Source organism: Panthera tigris, chromosome A3 (assembly GCF_018350195.1).
Source record: "Panthera tigris isolate Pti1 chromosome A3, P.tigris_Pti1_mat1.1, whole genome shotgun sequence".
In the NCBI taxonomy this organism is placed as follows: domain Eukaryota; kingdom Metazoa; phylum Chordata; class Mammalia; order Carnivora; family Felidae; genus Panthera; species Panthera tigris.
The window spans coordinates 119,507,421-119,532,960 of record NC_056662.1 but is presented as its reverse complement, the minus strand read 5'-3'; the positions used below and the strand labels follow the sequence as shown (position 1 = coordinate 119,532,960).

Sequence of the window (25,540 nt, the reverse complement as noted above, 5' to 3'; positions counted from 1 at the left end):
TGGAACAAACCCAGCGGGGTGCTAACGAGGAGGAGATGAAGCCCAAGTGGTACTGGGCAAGGGCAGTCTGGCAATCTCCAGGATAGGCCAGGGGTCGTGGCTTCCTGGGCTCGTGCCCACCAGCACAGGAAGCCAGCCAGCCAGGGGCTGGGTCACATGAAGGGTAGAAGGTGAGCTCCGTCCTGCCTTTGGGTGGACGAATGCATCCCACCCCCCCATGCCTTCTCCTCTCCTTACCGCAGACACTGGGGTTCTCGGGGCCCGGGAACTACCTGGATGCATTTTGCCCCTTTCCTTACAGAATCAGAATGTCAGGCATCAAAGGTCTGCAAGGGGTGGTGAGGAAGACGGTGAACGATGAATTGCAGGCCAATATCTGGGACCCGCAGCACATGGACAAAATTGTCCCATCACTGCTTTTCAATCTGCAGCACGTAGAGGAGGCAGAGAGGTAAGCAGGGGAGGCTGGAGCTTGGGCAGTGACACACGCAGCCCTCCCAGGCTGCCTTTCCCATCTGCTTGGGAACCACACGGCTCGGGCTGGTCGTTAAAAGCCTAGCTAAAAGGCCAGTGATCTTGGCTTCCGTGGCTTGTTCTGCAGTGAGTCCAAGGCTGGCTCCCTAGGAGTCTTGGGTCTGGCCTTCTGCCAGCTTGCTGCACCCCCTAAAATCTGCATTCATGAAGGAAGGCTAGTACCTGTGCTGGGCTCTCTGGGGGTAAGTGTTTCCTGGTAGGAACACAAAGGACCAAGAGTCGGGTTACCTCTGTGTCTCTGAAAGCAGCAGGCCAAGGAGGTTTTTAAATGCTTTTCATGGCTCTAATTACTGAGGACTTTCCCTTCCTGACCTTCCTTCCTCCCTCACTTCCTAATGCTATTTCGGGCCCTTAAAACATGCTTCACCAGCCAGCAGCCACTGGACACAAGTGGCAGATACTGGGTTTTAATCTGGGAGCCCTCAGACATGGGGTTCATTCTGTCCCCGTCCCTCGCTCTTCCCATCTGTAAAACGGGATGCAGGGAAAGACTCCTGTTGCTGTGCATCCGGGCGGTGCATGAGGCTGTTTGAGGGCCTCTGTCCTTTGAGCCTGTGGCAGGAGACAGAGGGGAGGGAAATAACGTGCCCCCTGGTGGCTGTTCCTGGAATCGCACCTCACCGACAAGCTCCCTCTGTGGTCTCTGGTGGTCTCAGGGCCCAGAGGCCTGGGGCTCCTTCTTCTGTCCAGATCTGGGCCCAGCCCCTGTGACTTCGGTAGCACTGAGTCACATCTGAGGTAACCACCATGCCTCTCTTTTTCCTCCCTCCTCTCGCCCACTTTCTTTTGCTTTCTCTTACTCTGTGTGCCTCATCTTTTTCTTTCCCGAGCTTGGGGGCACGGAGAGACACTCGTGGTCTGTGCCTCACCAGGCCCATGGTGCGCAGGGTATCTGTCCTTCCCACAGGGGCACATCAAGCCTGTCCTCATGGATTTCCAGAAAGAGAATCTGACCCCTTCTCTCATGATCTTCCTCCACCCTGGGCTTCTTTACCCTATTTAATCTCCGACAGCCATGAAGTCTCCCTCATGGAGCTACCTCATGTAGCCCACGTCAAATCCCTGCCTGTCCTCCTGCCACCGCTTGCCAGGATGCAGTGCAGATACTCAGGCTGCGCCAAACCCGACTCCGGCTTTGCCTTCTGTCCCTTACCCACACACCGCGTGTTTCCGCAGCCGCTCCCCCTCGCCCCTCCAAGCGCCAGAGAAGGAGAAGGAGAACCCGGCAGAGCTGGCCGAGAGGTGCCTTCGGGAACTGCTGGGCCGGGCCGCCTTTGGCAACATCAAAAATGCCATCAAGCCTGTCCTCATGTGAGTGAGCCCTGCCCCCAGCCCCAGCCCTCAGAGAACCGGTCGGGGTCCTGGCATCTTGCTGACTTGGAGACAGGGGAAAGAGGTGTTACGGTTGTGGTGCCGTGGCTAAGTCGGTCCCTTGTCTGTGCCTGCGTTCCCTGCGCCGTGACAGCAGAAGCCACCACACGGTGGCCGTGTGCAGTGTCGGGGACAAGAGTTGGTAGGAGGCCCCCAAAACTGAAGCTGGGTGCCTGGCTTCATTCCTGAGTCCACAGCGGTGGAACTCTGTTCCTCGGCTTGCCTCCAGCTCTTGCTGTGGGACAGCCCGGGTGTCCCTCATTCCTTCCGCTCACTGCCACCTACAAGCCCTTCCTCACTTACCGGGGAGCCCTGCGAGGGGCTGGGTCTCTCGGGAGGCCGCTCTGCCGGCAAGTTTGTCTGTCCTCCCCAACATTGCTTTGCATTTCATAGTCGTCCCCCCATGTTTTCTCCTGCACAGCCATCTGGACAACCATTCTCTTTGGGAACCCAAGGTGTTCGCCATCCGTTGCTTTAAAATCATCATGTACTCGATTCAGGTACGGTGGCTCCCTGTCCAGCCTGTCCTCCTGGCCGAGGGCGCCTCTGGGAGCAGGACAGTGCACCAAAGGAGAAAGCCAGCTGTCCTCTGTGACTTCTCCTGAGCCCCTAGGTGTCTACACGTGCTGCTCAATCTAGCTGAGAGGAAGGGCAGTTTTCGTTTTCTTTCTGATACAGCACAGATCAATACTGTCTAAAATACAATTAGTGAGAATTCTTAGAAAAAGTAAATGAAAAACTCATGCAAAATACAAGCCCACAGACCACACTTGGCTGCCATGCATGGCCTTGTCACATTGCTTACTAAACACTTACTCTCAATTTCTGTACTATCCCCCTGTAATTGGGCTACGCTTCGTGCAGCACCGGACTAAATAAACCCTGTGGTCTACGGTGGCCCTTATCAATATAACCTGGGACCCGGGAATGAGGAAAAGGAAGACAATATTTTAAAACTGACTTTTGACCCACTTGAGGCGGAAGGGCCCAGGACAACCGTGGAAATCCAGGTGGCCACCGGGACTGGGCTCTGCTCCTGTTGGACCAAGGGAGAGGGACTGAGGAGAAGGAACCAGGGTATCTGGGCACCACCTCCAGTGCCCGCCCGCCTCAGGACCTCACTTCTGTCCACCCCGGCCTTTGGGTCCCAGTCGAGGGCTGCCCTGGCGCAGAGGCCGCGTGGGGGGTTGCTGTTTGGGGCCAGCACGTCTTCCTCCCCCCAGCCGCAGCACTCCCACCTGGTTATCCAGCAGCTCCTGAGCCACCTGGATGCCAACAGCCGCAGCGCGGCCACGGTGCGGGCGGGCATCGTGGAGGTCCTGTCGGAAGCTGCCGTCATCGCCGCCACCGGCTCTGTCGGTAAGGGGGCCCTGGGTGACAGCGTGTGGGGGCCGGGAAGCCTCCAAGGACAAAGAGCCGCCCTTGGCAGGAGGCTGCCTCCCCTTCCAGAACAGGGCAAGGGAGCGCAGGGAGGCGTCAGAGCTGGGTTTCTTAGAAAGCAGTCAGCCGGGGCGGGGTGCAGAGGAAGAGGAAGCCCCTGGCTGGAAAGCAGGGCAGGGGAGAACGGGCCGAGGGTTCCAGCCCTGGATCTCGGGTCTCCCACCCACTGTGCTCAGGGCCCACGGTGCTGGAGATGTTCAACACTCTACTGAGGCAGCTGCGGCTCAGCATCGACTACGCCCTGACCGGGAGCTACGACGGGGCCATCAGCCTGGGCACCAAGATCATCAAGGAGCACGAAGAGCGCATGTTCCAGGAGGCTGTCATCAAGACCATAGGTGGGCCCCGGGACGGGGCCTGAGTGGGCGGGGCCCGGCGAGGGGCGGGGCCTGGTGGGCGGGACCGGGCGCCGCTGCGGGGTCCGACCCGAGTTGGGTGGGGCGGGCGGCGGCCTCCACCAGCCGCGCGCTGGGGCGCTGGGAAGAGGGTCACCCGCTCCTCCGGCCAAATCGCGTTATTCGCGGACGTTGGAGAAAATGGAGTCGGTCAGCGGCGCGCACGGCTCACGGCCTGGCCCGGTTCTGGCCTGAGGGAGAGCACAGAGCGATGTCCGTGGTTTGCTGGGCTGGACTTCAGATCAGAGGCTGAGAGCGGCGAACTCCTCTGCACCCCTGTCCCCGGCCGGCCTCTCTGATGCTTCCCGGTTGGAGCGATGGGAGGGGAGGCGAGAAGGAAGAGAAAAGGCAGGAAGGAGGAAAGGGGAAAGGCCAAGGATGTGCACGTGGTTGCCAAGGGGAGAACCGTAGAGTCACCCCTCCGGCTCGTAGGGCCCATCACTTCAGAGCCTTGCTGGCTTAGCACCGTTGGCTCCCCTCTCCTTCCCAGGGACGCTAGCCAACCGCAGCCTGGGCGACAACAAGTGAAGGAGCTGGAGTTAGGAAGAGCCCCCTGGAGTCACTACCGTTTCTCCCTCTGCTTGTCTTACTTCTCTTCCTTAGACACACAGCCGCTGCACTCCGGGCGGTAGTTTCCTCATCTGAGACCCTGGCAGCTGTGGGCCTCACTTGGGCCAACCCCCTCCACCATCTCTTTCCTGCAGGCTCCTTTGCCAGCACGTTGCCCACTTATCAGCGCTCCGAGGTGATACTCTTCATCATGAGCAAGGTCCCACTGCCTTCCCTGCATCATCCCATGGAGACGGGGAAGACCGGGTAAGCCTACCAGCCGTCCTCCCCTTTTCCTCTCTTGCCCATTCCACCCCAGCTGCCCTTCCAGTGTTTTCTGGCTGACCCCTTTCTCCACTTTGACTTTCCTGGTTATGCCCTCACTTCTCTCCTTCTACTCTCAAATCCCTCAGTAGCCCTTAGTGGGATCCTTGGACCCCACAACAGTTCCTCAGGCTGCCCCACCACTAACCGCCTCCCACCTTTGGGGCAAGCCATTAATTCTCTGGTCTGCTTCCTGGCTCTGCAAGTCAACTGTCCTGAGTAACTCAACAAGATAAGCCTCATGGAGAATCTAATCACAAGGGGAACTGGGCAGGCAAGTGTGGGGTCTCTGCCCACATCACCATCCTGGTGAGTATTTGTGTCTGGTCTACAGAGAGAACAGGAACCGGCTGACCCAGATTATGCTGCTGAAATCCCTCCTTCAGGTGAGCCTCTCCCGTCCCCGTTCCTACTCAGCCTCTACAGGAGGCAGCTCCTTCCCAAGGGACCAAGAGAAGGCTACCACATACAGCTGTGCAGGTTGCACACTGCACAAATGTGTCCAATCAAAAGGGTGAATAGGGGGCTGAAATTCAGCCTGTGTTAAACTCACTAGCAGTCTGGGCATCCACAGACCTGGGTCATCCAAGGCAGGCAGGGCATGTGTTCCAAATTTTCACAAAGGTTCCTTATCAGCTACGGATCTCCTTGTCACTCAAACATTGTCTCTGTACTGGGTTAGAATCTATTGGTTCCTGCCTTTTTTTTCCCTTCCAAATATCTGCCTAGGTCCCTTCCACCTATTTCCCCCTCAGCACTTGTGCCCATTCCAGTCTCCCAGCCACTATCTTTCCTTTCATCAGTGTTTTACATTCCTCTTCTCTACATCCTTGCAGCCATCACTGGAGTCCAGATTCATTGTTCTCAAATGCCATCTCCGTGACCAACTTGTTAAAATATATAGAGCATCCCTAGAAACTTTGAGCCCTCAGTCTGAGTGGGGTCCTGGAATCTGTATTTGTAACAGGCCCCCCAGGTGTTCTCATGCACAGTCCTGCCTAAGCTCTGGACATCTCACAACTAGATTATTCTCATCATTGCCCTTATCTCCATCTGTCCTCACCAATCATAAATACACAACCACAACAAGAATTTTCTAGAAATACTGTTCCCCACATGTTGCTCCTTTTCAAATAGTAGGTCTCGGCTTACAGCTGATGTGCCTCTAGGTTTCAAACTCCTCAGACTAAAGGTAGAAAATCCCCAGTCACTGGGGTGCCTGGGTGGCTCAGTCGGTTAAGCATCTGACCTCTGCCCAGGTCATGATCTCACAGCTCGTGAATTCAAGCCATGCGTCAGGCTCTGTGCTGAGCCTGCTTTGGATTCTGTGTCTTCCTCTCTCTGTGCCCCTCTCCTGCTCCTGCTCTGTCTTTCTGTCTCTCAAAAATAAACACTAAAAAAAAAAAAAAAATTAAAAAAAAAATCCGCAGTCACCTTTCCCTCCCTTGACTCGTGATCTCATCCCTAGCCCCAGTTTCTGTTCCAGCCACGCCAATCTGCACAGCCCAATTACTCTCATTCATGCCTTGCCTTCCCTCTCCCTAGCCCATGCTGTTCATTTCACTAGGTTTTTATAAAGGCTTTTCATGCCGACACCGCCCACATCTGGTTACCTCCTCGGTCTGTGTGCTCCTGCCATTCCTGCTGACTTTACTCTCATTATCCTCATTGTACCCAGCACCTTATCAAGGTGACGATTTGCACTCACACACACCCCGCTTCAGTGAATGTTTACTGTTGATGCCACCAGGCTCTGCTAAATCCTCAAGGGCCTGCTGAGTCATCAAAGGCATCATTTTCCAATATGGACTTAACAGTAAATATGTTTTGCGGCTTTTGAATGCTTTGACAACATCATGTGTGGTGTGTCTACTGATGCCCCCTGCTTTCATCAGAAGACCCCCAGTATGGCCACATAGAAAAGATGGAATGGAATGGTTGTTGCCCTTGTGTGGGTTCTGGTTCCTCAGCCCAGCTGTGAGTTCTTCCACTGTCTCGCCATGTCTCTGCAACTGTCCTTGCTCTTAATGCAACGCTGTGTTCCTGGCGGGTGTTCATCAGCTGAGCCCTGACGGCTGGAACATTAGGTTCTGAGGCTCCCTGTTCCCCGCGCCCCCCCCCCAAAGTGCTTAGCCCTTGCTTGCTTTTAACAACTTAAAACTTGTCTAGGTGGTTGTTGGCATGTTCAGAAAAGTTGCCACAGGCATTCAGGGCCTAGGGTGGAGGCCAAGGGGAGCTGGGCTGCGTGATGGCTAGAGAGGTTGGGTGCTTTAAACCCCACTTCTGCTGGCTCCTCCCCATCTCCTCACAGCATGGAAAGGGCCAGCGTTCCTTAGCGCAGCCGTGCTGGGCTCCCTTGCAGGTGTCCACAGGTTTCCAGTGCAACAACATGATGTCAGCCTTGCCCAGCAACTTCCTCGACCGCCTTCTGTCCACCGCCCTCATGGAGGACGCGGAGATCCGTCTCTTCGTTCTGGAGATTCTCATCAGTTTCATTGATCGTCATGGCAACCGCCACAAGTTCTCTACCATCAGGTGAACTTGGGGGTCTCCCCTCCAGTTGGTGTGTGATGGGGCAGAAGGCTCCCGATAGGTGTCACACCCAGGTGAGAGGACAATTCCCATAGTAGCCGCTTGTGTCCCCTCCCAGTACCCTTAGCGACATCTCTGTCCTGAAGCTGAAAGTGGACAAGTGCTCCCGACAGGACACCGTCTTCATGAAGAAGGTTAGCAAGTGTGACCGTAAGGCCCGAGGAACCCCAGGTGGGCCAGGCTCTGTGGACTCCCACCTCCCAAACCCCAAGTCAGTGCTGACCCCTGTCCTAGGCCGGCTCTCTCCCTCTTTGAGTTTGCTTAGTGGGGATGACCAGTTGACCTCTCGGGGGGTCAAGCCCCCAGGGTCATGCTCAACACTGAGGCCGGAGTGAGGAGCACTGCTGGTGAGCCAGTCCCGGGCTGGGCTGTGGACCTCTGCACACAGCTGGATTTGGGCAGCAGCTTCTGTTGCTGGTTTCACTGCACTCACCCTTCCTTAGACGTGTCCTCCTGCACAGTGGCTTCCACTGGGGTCTGCTCTAAAGCCGTGCTCTCCCTGGGGTGCCTGGCTGGCTCAGTTGGAAGAATGACTCTTGATCTTGGGGTCATGAGTTCGAGCTCCACGTTGGGCGTAGAGATTACTTAGATAAATAAAACTTAAAAGAGGGAGAGAGAGAGAGAGAAAGCATCCTTTCCCGGAAGGTGGAGGTGGGAGGGGCACCCAGCTGTGGCACCGCCTGCAGATTAGTCCTCCTCCCCGATCTCCTTGCCCCACCCTTCCCCCCACCCAGCACTCCCAGCAGCTCTACAGACACATCTACCTGAGCTGTAAGGAGGAGACGAACATACAGAAGCACTACGAGGCGCTCTACGGCTTGCTGGCCCTCATCAGCATTGAGCTGGCCAATGAGGAGGTGGTGGTGGACCTCATCCGCCTGGTGCTGGCTGTTCAGGTGGGACCTGGTGTGGGCGGCACATAGGGGTTGGGATCAGGGCAGGGGACCGGTTTGGGCCAAGCACTCATGAGAGCACCAAGTAGAAGTGGCTCAACAGCGATCCCCGAGCCCGGGAATACGGCACCCTTGGTTGGCCCTTCCTCCAGAGACCACAAGCCGTGGTTCTGTTCGGGAAACCACCAAACAGTGCTTCAGTCATGGCTCAGGCTAAAGGAGACCCAGGGAACGGGGTCTTTAAAAAACACCCTTTAGCCCCTAGTGTTTCGAGTCTCACAAGGTCTGAATGAGACCCCAAGGACTATCAAGAGGGCGCTCATATAAGCTCCGCGTGATCCCAAAACAAACTTTGTCTAAAGATCGTCTGATCCCCAAGCCTGGCTGTGCCTCAGAATTACCATAGCGTTTATTAAAAATACATGTTCCTAGTTCTACCCCCAAGCCCTGGGACCTGGAGACTCAACAAGCCTCCATCACGACTCTTAAGAGAGCCATGCTTCACCACAGAGGGCTCCAGACTTGCAGAGTCTTTCTGGGTGGATGTATACTGTCAACGATGCTGGGATCTGGGGTGGGTCCCAGACCTCAAAAGACCAGGGTCTCCGAGGTCCTGCAGCTAGGTGGGCATCGTATCCCACCCTAGGAGCACGAATTATGGCAAATCTGGGAGTTGAGTGGTGGCCACCAGTGCTGCCTTGAATCCTGCAAGGCCAACCCAGCTGCTATGATGGTGTTCAGCCTAGAATTTGAGATTCCTTTGTGTCCCAATCCCTAGTAACTGTTGCTTCTTTTTCAACTTAACATATGGACCCAGTTTAGCAATCCAGTCCGGTCCCCCAAGAATCATTCAAGGTCTATATTGAAGGACACAGCATCCTAGAGGTAGGATTAATAATGAAGGTTTGGACCGTCAGGGTCACCAAAGCTGGAACTGCAAAGTGGAGAGTGAAGTCAATACCCCTCTACTCAAGTACTTATGAGCCTCCAGCTCATGGATCGTTCTAGGGATGATTCACTTCAGCTGTAATGAGGATGACTTCTGTCTCCCAGCAAGTTATGGGGCAAATGCTGGAAAAGGCTTAGTCTAGAGAAATGGGCCATCTCTAAAGAAGGTTGGGGGAGGTTGGGGGAAGGGGGGCACCGGTATAATTTGTCAGTTAAGAAACTCCAGGGCCCCTCTGTGTTGCCACAGGATGTGGCCCAGGTCAATGAAGAGAACCTGCCTGTATACAACCGCTGTGCCCTCTACGCGCTGGGTGCAGCCTACCTGAACCTCATCAGCCAGCTCACAACAGTACCTGCCTTCTGCCAGCACATCCATGAGGTTGGTGTCCTTGTGACCCTGACAGCTCAGGAGCCCCTCAACCCTGGGTTTCCCCAGAATAACTTTTCCTTAATTGTATAAGCCCTGTGCTCAGTCCAGGCCTTGAGGAAGGGTTGACAGAAGAACTAGGGACAGTGAGGAGTTACTAGAAGTAGCATTTCCTCCTGGGTAACATGACATAGCATGGTGGGGTTGGCCACAGGCAAGAACCTATACCCCTTCCTCACCTGCTGCTACCTGCCCGCCTTGACTTCCTGTCCCTCTGTGCTGCCCTCACTCCCAGAGACATAGGTACACATGCCTCTCATGTGATTTGGGACTAAAACTACTTAAAAAAATTTTTTTTAACATTTCTTTATTTTTGAGAGATGGAGAGAGACAAGGCATGAGCGGGGAAGGGCAGAGAGCCAGGGAGACACAAAATCTGAAGCAGGGTCCAGGCTCTGAGCTGTCAGCACAGAGCCCGACATGGGGCTCGAACTCAAAGACTGTGAGATCACGACCTGAACTGAAGTTGGTCACTTAACCGACTGAGCTACCCAGGTGCCCCTGAAACTACTTTTTAGAAAAGTTTTATTCTGAAAGTTTTCAAATATCCCAAAAGCAGTGTGAGTAGAACCATGCAGATTAAAGAGTTATGAAGGTTTTCCCATGTTTGCTTCATCTATCTTTTCTTTTTCTTATTTTAAAGCAAATCTCAGCTATCATGTCCTTTCACCCCTACATATATCAGCATTGTGCCTCAAGAAAATATGGACACCTTCCAACATCATTGCCATGCTATTAACATACGTGATTAAGTTATCGGAAATGCCTTGGTGCTATCTAATACCCAATCTATAATCACATGTCCTCATTTGTCCCCAAAAGACATTTTAAAACACACTGAAGTGTTGGGGCACCTGGGTGGCTCAGTCAGTTGAGCATCCGACTCTTGATCACAGCCCAGGTCTTGATCTCAGGATCGTGAGTTTAAACCCTGCATTGGAGCCTACTTAACAACAACAACAACAACAACAACAACAACAACAACAACAAGAGGTGCCTGTGTGGCTCAGTTCAGCGCCCGACTTGATTTCAGCTAAGGTCATGATCCCAGGGTTGTGAGTTTGAGCCCCACATCGGACTCCACACTGAGTGTGGCACCTGCTTAGGATTTTCTCCCCCCCCCCCACCCCTTTCTCTCCCTCCCCTACTCATGGGCTCTCTCTCTAAAAAAATAAAATAAAATAAAAATTTAAAAACAAACCAACAGGGATGCCTGGGTGGCTCAGCTGTTTAAGCGTTGAACTCTTGATTTCAGCTCAGGTCATGATCTCACAGTTTGTGAGATCGAGCCCCACATCGGGCTCTGTGCTGACGGTGTGGAGCCTGCTTGGGATTCTCTCTCTCCCCTCTCTCTCTGCCCCTACCTTGCTTTCTCTCTCAAAATAAACTTAAAAAAAAAAAAAACAAATAAGGAAAACAAACCACAATAATAAAAACCACTGTAGTATTTACAGGTGGAATGGGATAGTGTCTATGATTAACTTTAAAATACACTAGCAAAATGAAAGAAAATGGGAAACCTCCAGTTTCAGCTGGCTTGGGGGTGCTGGGGGGATGGGGGAGGGTGCTGTGTCACTGTGCCCCCCAGCATGGACCAGTGAAGGGGTGCAGGAAAAGCAATGCCCTGACATCCTCTTTATTAAAATAGCAGCATCGTGGTTTCCTCACCTCCTGCACAGACTTGTGCCCCTGCTATCCTCCCCTGCTTGCGTCTTGGTAACTTCCACCTTTCCCGTCAAAAATTTGCAGAGGGTACTGAGGGAAACTCCTTCTGTGACTGTCCCTCAGGATGTTTTTGCAGTGCACCTGGGTTGGGGGGGAAGGTATGACTTATCCTCCCTTTTCCTGTTCACATAGAAAACGGAAGTAGGGCACAGGAGCCAGAAACCGCAGTCCCTTGGGGGGCTAAGCACCTGCATTTGCAAGACACTTAATGCATATGTGTCATGTGTCATTGGGGATAGCCTGAGCAGTCTGCCTGCCCTGAGGACCCCTGTGGATCTGAGTTTATCCCTCAGGAGCCTATCGGCCAGGGAGTTTGCTGGAGGAAGCAACTGCTTGGAGGGAGAGCGCTGTCATTCGCCTATGCAGAGCTCCCCCTCCCTGGCAAACCCAGCTCTCATGTGATTTCCTCCCAACTCCAGGTGATAGAGACCAGGAAGAAAGAGGCTCCGTACATGCTCCCTGAGGACGTGTTTGTGGAGAGGCCTAGGTGAGGAGCATACTTGGGACATGATCAAGGACACCCAAGGTAGCTGAGTAGAGGGTAAGGGGTCTGAAGCCAGGAGCTGAGGCCTCTATGGGCTCAAGGGCTGAAAGTGGACCCTGCCTGTGGCCCAGAAGTCCTGGGTCAAGTGTGGCCTTCCTCACATGGCTGTAATCCACGCCTCGGGCCATGTCGGTGCGTTGTGCTATAGAGTATGTGACATGCCCTCTGGGAGCCTCGCCCAAGCCCATGGGACGTGCATCTTGGAGGAGCCGTTCCTACAAGACACTGGATGGATCCAGGTGGCATTCTGGGACTGAAGTCTGTGGGCCAGTGTCACTTGAGCCTCAGAGGAACTCAAGGAAAATACTGGGAAAAAACAAAATGTCCAACAATAGGGGTTTATGATATTATTAATATAGCTTTATGGACCGTGGCCTTTCCACCGCAATGTTTTGGAAGAAAAGTTAATGGGAAACAGGTGCTGTGTAATCGGTGGATAAAATCGATCACAGAACAGGAACTTAGGGGGTGGGGTGGTGTCTGTGTGTGTGTGTGTGTGTGTGTGTGTGCATACAAGTATGTGGCTGAGGGATTCTGCACAACATGTAATGATGTTGTCTCTGAAGGGTGGGACTATGGTGGTTTTCTTTTCCTTCTGCTTCCCTGCCATTTTGTATGATGGATGTTCCTTGTGTAACAAGGAGAGTCATTAGGAAATCACTCTGGTTGCCTCTTTCCTTCTTTGGCTCCCAGGTTGTCTCAAAATCTTGATGGAGTAGTGATTGAGCTCCTCTTCCGCCAGAGCAAGATCAGTGAAGTCCTGGGGGGCAGCGGCTACAATTCAGACAGGCTTTGCCTGCCCTACATCCCTCAGCTGACAGGTAGGAGCCCCGTGCGAGGACTTCCAAGCCTGCGTCTGCCTCTTCCCCACCAGGAAGGGTCCTGAGAGTGAGGGACTTGTGTGTCCGTAGGTCGCCTCCCCGGCACCTTGCGTGTCACCCAAGAGCTGAAAGACACAGTGAGATGCTCTTGATTCCCCAGCCTCTTCTCCTCAGGGCAGGATCCCTGGGGAACGTGGCCCACGAGATAGGCTGGCCTGTGGCTGGGAGAGGCCCCATTGAGCCAGAAAGTACCCACGTGGGCTGTGGTGTAGAATCAGAGACCCAGTTCTCCGCAGCTCACTTCCTGAAAAATCTTAGACAAGTCTCCTGGCATCTCTGGGTTTCGGGTTCCTTGACTATAAAATTGGGATTAACCACACCTGCCTTAGAGGGTTGGTGTGAGACGTGCATGAAACAATAAAGGCAAATGCACTTTAGCAAGTGCTTCACCAGTGACAGCTAGCTACTTGCACTGTGAGTGGATGACACTTACTCCAGGTGACATGTGCTCTCTGGTCATGAGCAGCTTCTTTGTGCTCATTGATTATTTCAAAATCTTAGCCACGAAGAACTAAACCCACCACCCTAAGATGAGCAGAGGAGGCCGGCAGCCTTCGATAAACCAGCTGTCGCCTTGGTGTATACTGAGCCCTCAGAGGACTGTGGGCCAGGCAAAGGTGGGGGCGGGAGAGATGGTGCTAGAGGTGTGATCCTGGCTCACTCTGAGCCCTGGGAACTCTAGCATCTGGGCTTCCCTTTCCCAGATGAGGATCGCTTATCCAAGAGGAAGAGCATTGGAGAAACCATTTCCCTGCAGGTGGAGGTGGAATCTAGGAACAGCCCAGAGAAGGAGGAGGTGAGTGTCCTTAATATATTGTCCTGCATCCCAAGGGGAGGGGACCTGCTCTTGCTTCCTATGCAATCAGATGCTCCATATTCCAGGCTTCCTTAACTGCATAACCCATTTAAAGTCGCAGGGAAAGCAAATTTCTCAAATATCCCATTTTCTTACTGACTCATCATATATGTCATAGACCTTTCCATCTGGAAAAATTACATGTGCGCCCCCCTCCCCCCTAAGCCCCCACCCCCCCGCCGCACACTCCCATGACAATGTCACACAAATCACTCTTGAAAGGCTTGCTGGTAGTTATTCCCCATTTCCAATGGAGGCAGACATCCACCATGTTGGATATTGGAAGGCCTAATAGGAGAGATGGGGGTGAGAATAGTTTTCATGGTGTTTCTTCCAGATCGATCAATAGAGGTGCTTTTTTAAAGACCAAGTTGCAGCTTCAAGATGTCATTGTCACTCCACCATCTCTTGGGGGCTGTGAATATCTAACTTCTGTTCGAAATAACTTGTGGCATCTCCCCTGCCCTTACTTCCTATACCTGAGAAAATAAAGCAGATGTGCCCATGAGTCAGCGAGAGGAAGGAATCACAATGAAAATAACCAACTTCTGCAGAAGAGACGAAAATAGGAGAGGGGCAGAGGGGGAGAGAAAGGGGTCATGAGGGAGGTGAAGCTGTAAGACAAAATACACTTGTGTTTAATGGTGTCTCCTGCCATTAAGGGAATTGACGGAGACATGGGGAAGCTTCAGTGAGAAGTGAGGAGGATTTTCATTGGAGGTGGGGTAGGCCAGGACAGTTTGGGTTGGGGGGGTGGTATGCCTTCTGCCCCTTGGGGCTGGTGTAGCCATGGAGGACAATGTCAACCCTGAGCCTTTCCTCAGATGCACTGGAGCAAGGAGAAGTCACTGGGGCCCGGACCGAGCCTCTCTCTATGCCCTCAGCTGCTTTCTCAACTCTTCTCTCATTGGGGCACTCGTCTGGAACTTTCCTATGGAAGGAAGGAGGCTCTGACTCACACTAATTGGAAGAGGGGAATGAGGCTGAACCAAGTGTCCTCCAAGGCCTTCTGGCTCTGCAGGACAGGGAACCTCAAATGTGTCAGGACCAGAGCATGAGCTGGCTGCTGTTTCCTCCAGAGTTGTGGTTCTCCCTTCCGGAAGTTAAGAAAGCCTCGGGAATCGAGGAGTAAAGCGAGGTGGAAGGAGAAATGCTGGCATGTGTACAGAGCTTCCTACTCTCTAATGTCGCCTGGGCCACCAGAATGGGTCCCTTTCCCTCCTGGAGAGTCCACCTAGCTCGGGGGGTGACTTGGTAGCTGAAGCAGGGGTGTGGGGGCTTCCACCCCATGACCTTCTGCCAGGCTACCCTTCTTTCCACCTTCAGCGCACCATGCCCCACCTGAATCCTGTGCTGGCTCCCTGTAGCCTTCTATGCCAAGTTCATAGCAGTTGATCAATAAATGCAGGTTTAGTCAAGCCCCAAACCCAGTACCTGGCATTCAGAGCCGTTTATAGTCTGGACTGGTCCTACTGGATCATGTTACTTCCCTCTCCTCTCTGGCAGAAGCCACTGTGCCCCTGGGGCTGGTCTGCTCGGTCTCCCCCACGTGGTCCCCTTCAGCTGCCGGTCTTTGCTGTAATCCCCTGTGTGAGTCCCTTCCTCCGCACCTTTGTTCTCATGAGCCACCCACTCCTCCGTGCCCAGCTTGTGTCCTGTTTTCTCCATAAGCCTCTCTCTACCTGCCCTTAACCAGCGACCTTCCTTTTCTCTGTTGCCACCACCCAGTTCCCTAGCACCTCACACGTTGGTCAGTGCTGAGTGGCTGCGTGGATGGATGTGCAGAGAGGATGACTCCTGAGAGTGACCGATGGCACAGCTGTCTCAGGCTCATAATTCCTGAGCTAACAGATTGTGCCATTTCTACTGAGGGACCAGCCAAGAGTCCTGCACAGACTCAGTGTTCACTGAATATTTCCTAAATGACTGTATCCCAATACGTACATCTCTGGCTTTTCCAGCCTCCATTAAACACTAAACAAATCAGAAAAATACAGTAGCTCAGTGAATTTTCACACAAGGAATGTACCCGTGCAATCACACCCAAATCAGGGAATAGAACATTGTCATTGCCCAAGAGACCCCCTTCGCAAAGGGAGCCACTAGCCTGTCTCAGGTCACTTCCTGACCTCTGTGTCAGTGAAGTCATTCTCTTCTGTGTCTATTTCTTCCACTTAATGTTATGTTTAAGTGATGGGAGATGAGTGAATCGTGGGGCCCGCCTCGAGCAGCTCAGAGTCTACTGGGGACTACCTGGGACTTAGTACAAACGTTTCATGACTTTCAGCCTCTGGCCTGAGGCGACGATCCATGGGGTAATCCTTCTTTGGGTTCATTATTTGCCACCTCCTTTAATAGGCTCTTTGAGGACTGAGATCCTGGGACCCAGGTCCTTGGACCAGCCCCAGCATGTCTTACCTTTAGTAAATACTCATATCACCTCGGAAGATAATTTTATATCCTAAGCCTTCAAAAGTGTTATCCAGTTCTTGAAATTTACATTTGAGATATTTGCCAACTGCTTCCTCTCGCTGCCAATATTTTCTGTTATGTTCTCAGATTTTTTTGAGTTTGGCAGTGTTTTCTTCCCACGGGGCTTAATGCGACCAGCTAGGGGTGAGGGCGGCGAGTTCTTTTAGGTGATTCTCAGCACTCTGAGGAGGAAGGGACCTTCCCCCTCCATCTCACTGCAGCTCTGTTCTTCAGTGGGGAGCTCTGCGCCTGCCTGCGTGGGGAGCTTCGGGGACCCTGGTGAGAAGGTGGTGTCCTGGGGGCGTTTCCCCCCATCAGGACAGTCTTTTGAGAAGCAAAGGGGCTGCCAGATAACTGAGGAAGCCAAGGCTGCCTCCCATACCTCCATCCCCCTTTTCTGAACACTTCTGTTCCTTCTCCCTCAGCGAGTGCCTGCCGAGGAGATCACCTATGAGACGCTAAAGAAGGCCATCGGTAAGTTGGAGGGGATGCCGGGGCTGGGTCCTGGGGGGAGGCGTGGGTGTGGGCAGCCTGATGCAGGATTCAGCCCAGAGGTAAAGGGAGGCCGGCGGCTTCCCCTAAACTCCCAACAACTACAAAGCTGCAATGATCAATTCTGCTTTCCGGATGGGGATCGGTAGTGCTGCCCAGCATATCCATGTCAAGCCACCCTTTCTCTACTGACAGCTCGCTGCCTGTAAAAGTAATCAGTGGAGGGGCCCTGGGTGGCCCAGTCAATTAAGCGTCCCACTCTTGGTTTTGGCTCAGGCCACAATCTTGTGGTTTGTAAGACTGAGTCCTGCCACAGGGCTTTGCGCTAACAGCTCAGAGCCCGCTTGGGATTCTCTCTCCCTCTCTCTCTGCCCCTCCCTTACTTGCTCGCTCGCTCGCTCTCAAAATAAATAAACTTAAAAAAAAAAGTAATCAACTGAGGGTTGCAGCCAGTTAGGGAAAAAACAATTTTGTATAAACACTTTGGCTATTTTTTGGTGGGTTGTGTTACAGAAGAACGAGCGGACCAATGAAAGATATTAAAAGCAAATCAAGGGGCCCCTGGGTGGCTCAGTCGGTTAAGTATCTGACTTCGGCTCAGGTCATGATCTCACGGTTCATGAGTTCGAGCCCCACATCAGGCTCTGTACTGATGGCTCAGAGCCTGGAGCCTGTTTCAGATTCTGTGTCTCCCTCTCTCCCTGACCCTCCCCCGTTCATGCTGTCTCTCTCTGTCTCAAAAATAAATAAACGTTAAAAAAATTTTTTTTAATTAAAAAAAAAAAAGCAAATCAATTGATATTTATTGGCAATAGATCTTAAAATGTAGTACCTCATTTATCTGGATTATTGGGCAATGCAGTATTCCAAATAAGAGAATTTTTCCCAGAACTGATAACAAATTACTCTCAAATGCCAAACGGTTTTAATTTTTGTTGTCTTTGAGGGTATTCTTTCTGAACGTGCATAAAGTGTGAACGTACTTGACCGTCTTCATTTTTGCCGACTCATTTTGGATACTAAAAGGAATATGTAGAAGCCTCGAACTAGACAGCCTCGGACTGCTGGGCCATAGGGACCTAACTTTGTATTGCCTCTTGTGACCTGTCTGGCTTTTCCATCGTTGATGTCCCTTTCAAATTAGCACCAGAATACTTCTTGTTCCAGGAACTCCCTTTGAGAGTCCAAGTGGTAATGTCACTCAGGGCTTTAAAAGCCCAGCTTAAGGATCCACTTACCTAGTTCTCAAACTCTTTCGTGAGGAAGGTGGCTGAGCTCTCAGGCTGAATCAGGAAAAGATCTAGACCTCGTGGGCCAAATAATGGCACCCACCCTCCATGCCCCGCTATCACCCTGCCCACCAGCAGAAGGCAGAGCCTGAACCACAATCACAGACAGTGCTCCCCTGGAGGGGTCCTCCCATCTTCCCATCTCCAGCCCTTGCCCCCACATCAGCGGAGCAGGACCTAGGGGCTGACTCGGCTCTCTGTACCACAGTGGACAGTGTGGCGGTCGAAGAGCAGGAACGTGAACGGCGGCGACAAGTGGTGGAGAAGTTCCAGAAGGCACCCTTTGAGGAGATTGCAGCACATTGCGGGGCCCGGGTGAGTGAGGCACAACAGGGGTAAGTCTTTGGGGAAAGAACAGATACTGGACTTAGGCCCAGGATGGAACTGAGTTTCTAGGAGACTTGGCACTTTTGTTACCCAGAAATTAGAGATTCGGTCCCCCCAACAATGCCCTGGCACTACACTGTTTCCCCCCAAACCAAAAGGCTTGGCTATTAGCCCTACACTCCTTTAAACCTCACAATCTCCATGTAGGGAAGAAGTCCTGACCTCAGGAGCTCCTGTGTCAAGCAGACTGTAAAACTTATAATAGCAAGTAGGCAACTGGCACTTAGGCACACACCCGAGCATCTTCCATTTATTCGCTTATGTCATTCTCATGACAACTCTGTGAGGCTGGTGCCTTTATGCTCACCTCGTCATGGAGTGGTGGGGAAAGGAGCCATGGCTTAAGAGAGATGGCCAACATTTGCAACACAGGGTTCCGCTTCCAACCAGGGGACCCCAGCAGGGGAAGTGGAACAGCCTGGCCCTGGAAAAGAGATTGGAAAGAGAAGATGCCAGATAAGTAAAAAGAAGGACTCATGTCTACATCTGTACTTAAGGGAAGAGCACAGACTTTTCTTGAAATTGACTATAGGCCAGGATTTGTTACTCACAGTGGCCATCTTAGTGACAGTGAAACAACTGTAAGCATCCAGAATCCACAAATAACTTCTATTTTATTGTAATTTTTCCTCTCAGTAAAAATACATGTTATTTTCTTTTCCGTTACATATGATGTGTCATATATTTCTAGTATATCATAATACATAATAATAACATAATCGTTTATGTAGATACATATAGATTTTTCTGGGCCTATGTTATTCTAACCTCAGGCCTGTCTCCAGAGGCAGGTGCTGCTGGTTTCATGAGCTCAGAGTTGAGGTCCATCCCTGAACACGTACACAGCCTCACTGTCTGTGCACGTGGCCTTAGTTGGAGCCAGAAGGGACCGGAGACAGCATCCTCCCTAATCCAACTGTGCACAGCTGCTCCTTGGAGTTAAGGGAAAGTCTGAAACCAGCTCTGAGCCTCCTGACAATATGCCCGCCAAGCCTTACTGCCCCGCTCGGAGAAACTCGGCCCCTTAAGGGACTGCCTGCTGAGGTCCTTCTGGTGGTCCTGGCCTCTGTGCTTTTGTTGGGTGGCCCTCCCTGATCTGAACCCGCGGCCAGGATCCGCAGATAAGTGCTGTCGATGAGCTCACACGAGTTCCCTTCCTAAGACGGGACTCTGGACGGGTGGGCTCCCAAGAGCCAGCACAGGTGCGAGGGAGCCCCCAGCTCACTTCCTTCTGTTTGTGTCTAGGCATCACTGCTGCAGAGCAAACTCAATCAGATCTTTGAAATCACCATCCGGTAAGTGGCAGCCCTGGGCAGGGCCCCCTGCTCCCAAGTCCTCCCTCTCACCCCTGTCTCCAGGCCTCCCTGTCTGCAGCCTCTGTCTCCAGGGCTGCAGTCAGCCGCCAGCTCTCCCGGACAAGGAAATCGAGACAGCTCAGTGAACCCCACAAAGAGCCAGGGGCCCCAGGGTCCAGGGCTGGTACTTCCTAAAACAATGATGTCGCTGTAAAAAAGCCTTCAGTAAAACTAGACTTCAAGCTAGATCCTAGAACTTGAAACCTAGGAACCCATGGAGTGACAGTCTCTGGTTCCTGTGCGAAGAAAAACCCAAATCAGCTACTCTTTTTGACTGCATGGGTTGGGACCCAGAACCCGCTTCTCATGCCTTTGTCCTCCGTGTGTCCCTGCCTCAGCCCCCCACCGAGCCCGTCAGGCACCATCACCGCAGCCTATGGCCAGCCTCAGAACCACTCCATCCCTGTCTACGAGATGAAGTTTCCGGATCTGTGCGTATACTGAATGCCAAAAGACAGAGCTCCTCAGAGGGGTGGGGTCTGAGGGAGGGGTTCGCCCTCACAACCCACCCCTGGGACATGGGAATCGAACTGGGATCTCAGAGAAAATGCACCTTGGTTGGCAAGCACCTCCCCAGCTAAGCAAAATGGAGTGGCGGAGGGGGGCGGGGGGCGCTCCCGGCCCTCCCACTTCCTCCTTGTCTTCCCTGAGGGAGATCAGCCTCCTGCTCCTCTGGGGCCAATAAGCATCCCACCTGCCCTTTGTTTCCTCCTTTGTGTCAGCCTGGAGCCGGGCGCCATGGTGGTCTTTTCAGAGGGAGGCTGGAGTCTCCAGAAGCTCCTCCAGAAGCATGGCGAGGGCTCTCATGGGGACGGGTCGGGGAGCAGAGCCGCCAGTCCCCCGGGAGGGAACTAGACAGAGCCAGGGTCAGGCAGAGGAAGGCACAGACTGCAGTCCAGAGGAAGCGGGGGCAAGGCTCCCAGCTCCTCCTGGAAAGTGGTGGCATACGAGGCTGGAAGATGGCTGCGCTCTTCCAGAGTATTCCCTCCCCTCAGTCCGGAGGCCTCCGGCCTCTGGGTGTCCCTTCCACTCTCCTGCTCATGCCGCCAGTTGTGTCCTTGTGAATCTTTCTAGTATTCATATCGAGCCCTTCCAACAGGAGTCCTTCCAACAGGAGCCCTTCCACGCGGGGCAGGAAAGGATGAAAATGAAGGGCGGCAGCCTGGCCACAGAGAGGGCTGCCCCTCCCCAGGCTCGGCCTGCCTCCTGTAGAGGAGCGGGCGGGCTGAAGTGGGCGCAGTCACGTCCTCTGTGGCATCTTCTTACTTCCTTCGTTCAGAGGGAGCTTGTTGGGTCCACCTGTGGCCCTCTCCCTTCCAGATGTTTCTCTGAGTGGAGCTTTCTCTCTCTGATGCCTTTCTTCCTAAGGATCCTAGCATGTTTCTACAGCCTCTGGGTTGCGGGAGGGCAGAACGAGAGAATCTGGTTCAAGAAGATCTGGTTCTGCATGGCATGAGAGGAGCTGCAAGGGCCCGCAGGCCTGCCCACATCACTTTCTTTGGGAGAAGCTCCCAGCCTGGTCTGGGGAAGGGGCGGGGGAGGGGGTTATGGGGAGTAGCACTTTGCATCTCAAGGATGTCAGGAGTCAACCTAGTGGATATTTCGTTCAAGGAAAGAAGGATCCAGCACCTAATACTGGAATGATCTCTTCACTCTTTGGATGAAGTCAGGACATCATCACTGCCAGTTGGCAAAGCTTGAGGCTTGGGGAGAGGCAGTGGAGACCCCTTTGGGTTCTGGGTTTCCATTTTCCCTGAGTGCCATCCGTGTGCAGAGGAGGGGCTGCTGCAGAGCTGGTAGGCCGCTGTGCTCCCCGCCCCCCCCCACCTCCCCCACCCATCCTCCCTCCAGGGGCCTTTGTGCCTCCAGAGTCTCCTGGGCCCCCTCCAGCGGCAGAACCCCATGGTCCAAAATAGCCCTTTTCTTCTCTTCCAGGCAAACATCCCCTAACTTTTCTGAGCCGATGTAACTCACAGTAAGATGTGAATGGTCAGATGATCCCTCCCTGGAGAATTTGTTTTTTAAAAGAGGGAGGGTGAGTAGATTTCTTGACCCAAAGGAAACCCTTTTGAGGGTACAATTTTAGGCAGTTTGGGGAAGGGTCAGAAGAAGGATGTTTCTGCTAAGGGGAGGGCAAGCTTCTTAGGCCACTCTCCGGTCACACCCGTGCACACAGCCCTGTGCAGACACACGATGAAAGCCTGATTAGTAGGACAAATCTGTATTTTCCCAAACTGGGAAAACCTTAACATACGCACTTTCCCATTACATGTGCAATAAACGGTTTGGGTGGAGGGGGCTATCTGACTCTCGTTCCCGTAGTTTCTACCCGTGGTCGGTGCCCCTGTGCTGTGGGCCTGTGGCTTCCAGACAGTCTGCATGATTACAAGGCCCAAGGAGCCTGGCTCCTGTGCCCCACCCGCACCCCACCCCCACAGCTTTCGGCTGGGTTCTATGGCTCTTGGCTAATGCTCAACCCAAATTTATAAGCATGAACTTAGATTTCTCTTTACCTTACTATCTCTTTATTAGGAAACAAAGTTTAAAATAAAATGTGAAGGCAAATAACCTTTGGAAAAAACTTGAGAGAAAAATCTCAATCTTGAGCCACAAACATGTCTTCCCTTACTGGATCTTTCCATCTTTATCCCCTACTTGACTTTGATGAGAAACCTGGTTTCTTTCTCGTGTCTACTTGACTTTAGGGTCTACCCCATGACAGCTGCACCCTGAGCACTGCCCTTTGGGGTCCTGGTCCTGGGGCTTGGGCGTCACGACCCCAGAGCCTCTTTCTAGAGCCAACCCCAGAACCAGAGATCGGTAGTCCCACTCAGATGCCTCCCCCTCTCCCCCACCCTGGGAATAGAGTGAAGAAAAAGGTACAGGGCTCTCATTCTTCCTACACTCAACCCTGTATCTGTCTGAAGCAGGTCTTTCTTTACATCACGGCTGCTTAGCAGAGATGTGCTTCTTTTGGAGAACTAGCCATTTCTCGAGTGCTCTCTTCTCAGTTTCAGTTTAAAAACTTACACTCACTGGAATATTGGATTGCCTGCTGACATGAAGCAGAACCTAGATTCTAGCCAAATATGCCTCAGAGTCAGAAAGTGTAAGGTGACTGTTAACTCAGACAATTACTTGGTCAACACAGCAGCGTCCTACACACACACACACACACACACACACACACCCTTCCCGCAGGCTCAAGGAGAGAGGCAAAGCAGAGTGTGGGGGGCGCTCAGACCCTTGGCTTAGAACCACTGCTTACTGCCTTCCAAGCCCTCTGGCGTCTGGCAGTCCTTTGTCACATGACCGACCCTTTTGGCCACCTGTCTCTGTTCTGATTGTAAGCCAGCAAGCCCATCCAAACCAGCTGCTCCCCAGAGCTGCTGAGGACTCTTGCTTCATGCCCAAGGGGTAGGTTTGGTTAGCACTCAAGGCATGAATGTATTTGAGATTTGAAGTTCTATTAATTTGGTTGAGTCATGTAAGTGGATAAGAAGCCGGTCAGCAGAAAGTACCGATATGATGCTGGAGGCTCCTTGTTTCCCTTGCAGGGGGGTCCCCAGTGCCCTGTGCCTGTTCCCATTTTCCTCTCTCTGAAAAGCAGAGATAAGTGGTTTCTTGACTCCTAGATGCCTCCTCACCAAAGAAAGAGCCCAAACAGGTGAGAAGAATTAGAAAAGCCCTCACTCAGAGGCTGTCTTCTGTCCAGCCTCCTATACAAGTATAAACAGATGAGAAGTGAAAAGGTGGGACTGGAACCATCTACAGTACTTGAGAAGTATGAGGGACATATACATGCTGCCCTTTGCCCTGGGTGTTCTGGGTCCCATAGGATGTGTTTCAGTCTGCCTAAGAGTCACAGCAGTCTTGGGGTACCGTTGAACAGTTCAAAGACCAGACTTGTGGGCTTCCCTGGGGGGCCCCTGGGTCATGATAGCTTCCAGATGCTATTATGTGGCCCCTAGGCCTTCTGTCCTGGGCACAGAGAGTGTCACCGAGAAGCGAGACCATTTCTCCCAATCCTTCTCTGTGACCATAAAATGGCAGCTGGCCTATGGGGGTCTGTGGGAAAGGACTAGACCTGTGTGTAAGGTTGAGCATTAAGCTTAAAGGTAGACAGGAAGGACAACTCATCAGAGAGGTCATGCCTGCTTCCCTTAACCCACAGACCCTGGAAGGCACATCCTCCTGAAACAAGGTGTCTTCCTGGTGTCTGAGGAGGTTTAGGGCCCTGTGCTGCCTCTTCATCCCCTAGAAATCTTCTGGTTAGAGTGACCCTAGGTCTGAAGATTGGGCCTGGCCAGCTGGGGAAGTGGGGAGGAGACGGGGACTGTGAGCAGGGCTCTGTGGCCTGTTGGAGTCAGAAGGCAGTTTTCTGTGCTCTCCTTTAGCATTGGCCGGGTTGGCCGGGTTTTTTCTCCTTCAGAGGACCTTGGGGCCTCGGGCGGTCACCTTCCCCTTCTGAGCTCTTCCTCCGTGAATGTCGATTCTGGCCCGTGGAGTGCAGAGCGGCAAATCCACGAATGCCACAGCATTGCACAGATTGTAACGTGTCTGTGTCCACTTGGACCTTCGTGACCTGGCTGAGAGTGTTATGTGCCCACCTGCACACATGTGTGTGTAGTGTAGTTCATAGTTGGCAATATATGTACATAACAGCTGAATTATTTACATGGGAGTGCAGAATTAGTGCCTGTGGCAGTGTTCTGTATTTTAAACTCATTGAATCAAATTAGTTTTATTTTAAGGAAGGGGAAAGAGGCTAGGGGTTGGGGGGGATTGTAGGAAGAAGAACTCTTAGCAAGATCATTCTTTAGGATTATTAGTCATGGTTTCCCAATGAGTCTTCATGATGCCCTTTGCAAATAAATGTTAATGTTGTCACCACACAGTTGTCTATTTGATTTCTTTAAAGTAAATGGTTTTGGGGGGATGCAAACAGAATCTGAAAATACCAACATTAACAACTGACATTTAGCCACCTCCGCCTACCATTCTTTACTCACCTAACAAGGAAGGAGAAGAGGAAAGGATGCTAGCAAGATGTAAACATAAAGCTCAGGATTCCCAGCATGGGAGCAGCATCTTCAGATGGGAAAGCCTGGGCCATTTCTTCATCACCGTGACTAGACCCTAGCCCCATAATATAACCCACAGTGGGGGAGACTTTATCTTAAGAATCTGGCTTTCTGGGGCACCTGGGTGGCTCAGTCGGTTAAGCGGCCGACTTCGGCTCAGGTCATGATCTCGCGGTCCGTGAGTTCGAGCCCCGCGTCGGACTCTGTGCTGACAGCTCAGAGCCTGGAGCCTGCTTCAGATTCTGTGTCTCCCTCTCTCTGACCCTCCCCCGTTCATGCTCTGTCTCTCTCTGTCTCAAAAATAAATAAAACGTTAAAAAAAATTAAAAAAAAAAAAGAATCTGGCTTTCTGATTCCCTTTACACAGGGTTTCCTGGGAAGCATTCAGTTTTCTTTAATCATGAACTCTTAGAGCATCAAAATATGGGGTTTTATGTGCAAGTGCCCTACACAAATGTTTCCCAGCTGGACTTGATCTATGCTGCCCACTGGTAGGTCTAGAGCAATTGACACGTATGTGTATCTCTGTGTGTATATAAGCATTTGGGGGTTTCTTGTGAATTGTAAATGTGTGTGGCTGTAAATCCATGGCCTCAGCGTTGTACAAACACCATGGGGACATATAAAAGAAGCATAACCCCTGGCCTCTGCCCTTTGGAGCTTAGAGTTTCCCTAAGGAGAACACAAGACATACACGCAGCTAGAAACTTGCCACTCGAGCTGGTCTGCGTGCCCTCCTATGCTGAGAATGAGGAGGCTCGGCTGGAAGAGATCACAACTTTCCCAGCAGAATTGGACTCAAGTCCAGGCTCGTGTTGTAAAAAGAGTTTCAAAATGGTGGGGGAAGGTGGAGAGTTCGGGCAAAGAGTGAAGGAGGAAAGGAAAAGAGAAGATCAGTAGGCGGAAACATGGGAAATGGGGTTTGGTAAGGAGAGTGAAGCTAATGGACAAGGGTCCTGCATGCCATGTCCCAGAATTGGAC

The 25,540-nt window shown here is 52.4% G+C and overlaps 1 protein-coding gene across 1 annotated transcript in view; it reads left to right on the top strand.

Annotated features, from left to right (window-relative positions):
• EFR3B (EFR3 homolog B) overlaps positions 1-20,172 on the top strand; it is a 42,998-nt gene extending 22,826 nt beyond the window's left edge. The window contains exons 5-22 of the mRNA XM_015540570.2: positions 302-451; positions 1,711-1,845; positions 2,327-2,405; positions 3,129-3,264; positions 3,522-3,683; positions 4,445-4,556; positions 4,948-4,999; positions 6,976-7,148; positions 7,264-7,339; positions 7,940-8,101; positions 9,294-9,425; positions 11,618-11,685; positions 12,436-12,563; positions 13,328-13,419; positions 16,377-16,425; positions 17,941-18,047; positions 19,365-19,414; positions 19,813-20,172. Of these exons, the coding sequence (XP_015396056.1) occupies positions 302-451; positions 1,711-1,845; positions 2,327-2,405; positions 3,129-3,264; positions 3,522-3,683; positions 4,445-4,556; positions 4,948-4,999; positions 6,976-7,148; positions 7,264-7,339; positions 7,940-8,101; positions 9,294-9,425; positions 11,618-11,685; positions 12,436-12,563; positions 13,328-13,419; positions 16,377-16,425; positions 17,941-18,047; positions 19,365-19,414; positions 19,813-19,918 (1,969 nt within the window). The 3' untranslated portion in view covers positions 19,919-20,172. The remainder of the gene's footprint in view (positions 1-301; positions 452-1,710; positions 1,846-2,326; positions 2,406-3,128; positions 3,265-3,521; positions 3,684-4,444; positions 4,557-4,947; positions 5,000-6,975; positions 7,149-7,263; positions 7,340-7,939; positions 8,102-9,293; positions 9,426-11,617; positions 11,686-12,435; positions 12,564-13,327; positions 13,420-16,376; positions 16,426-17,940; positions 18,048-19,364; positions 19,415-19,812) is intronic.
• Positions 20,173-25,540: the final 5,368 nt, after the last annotated feature.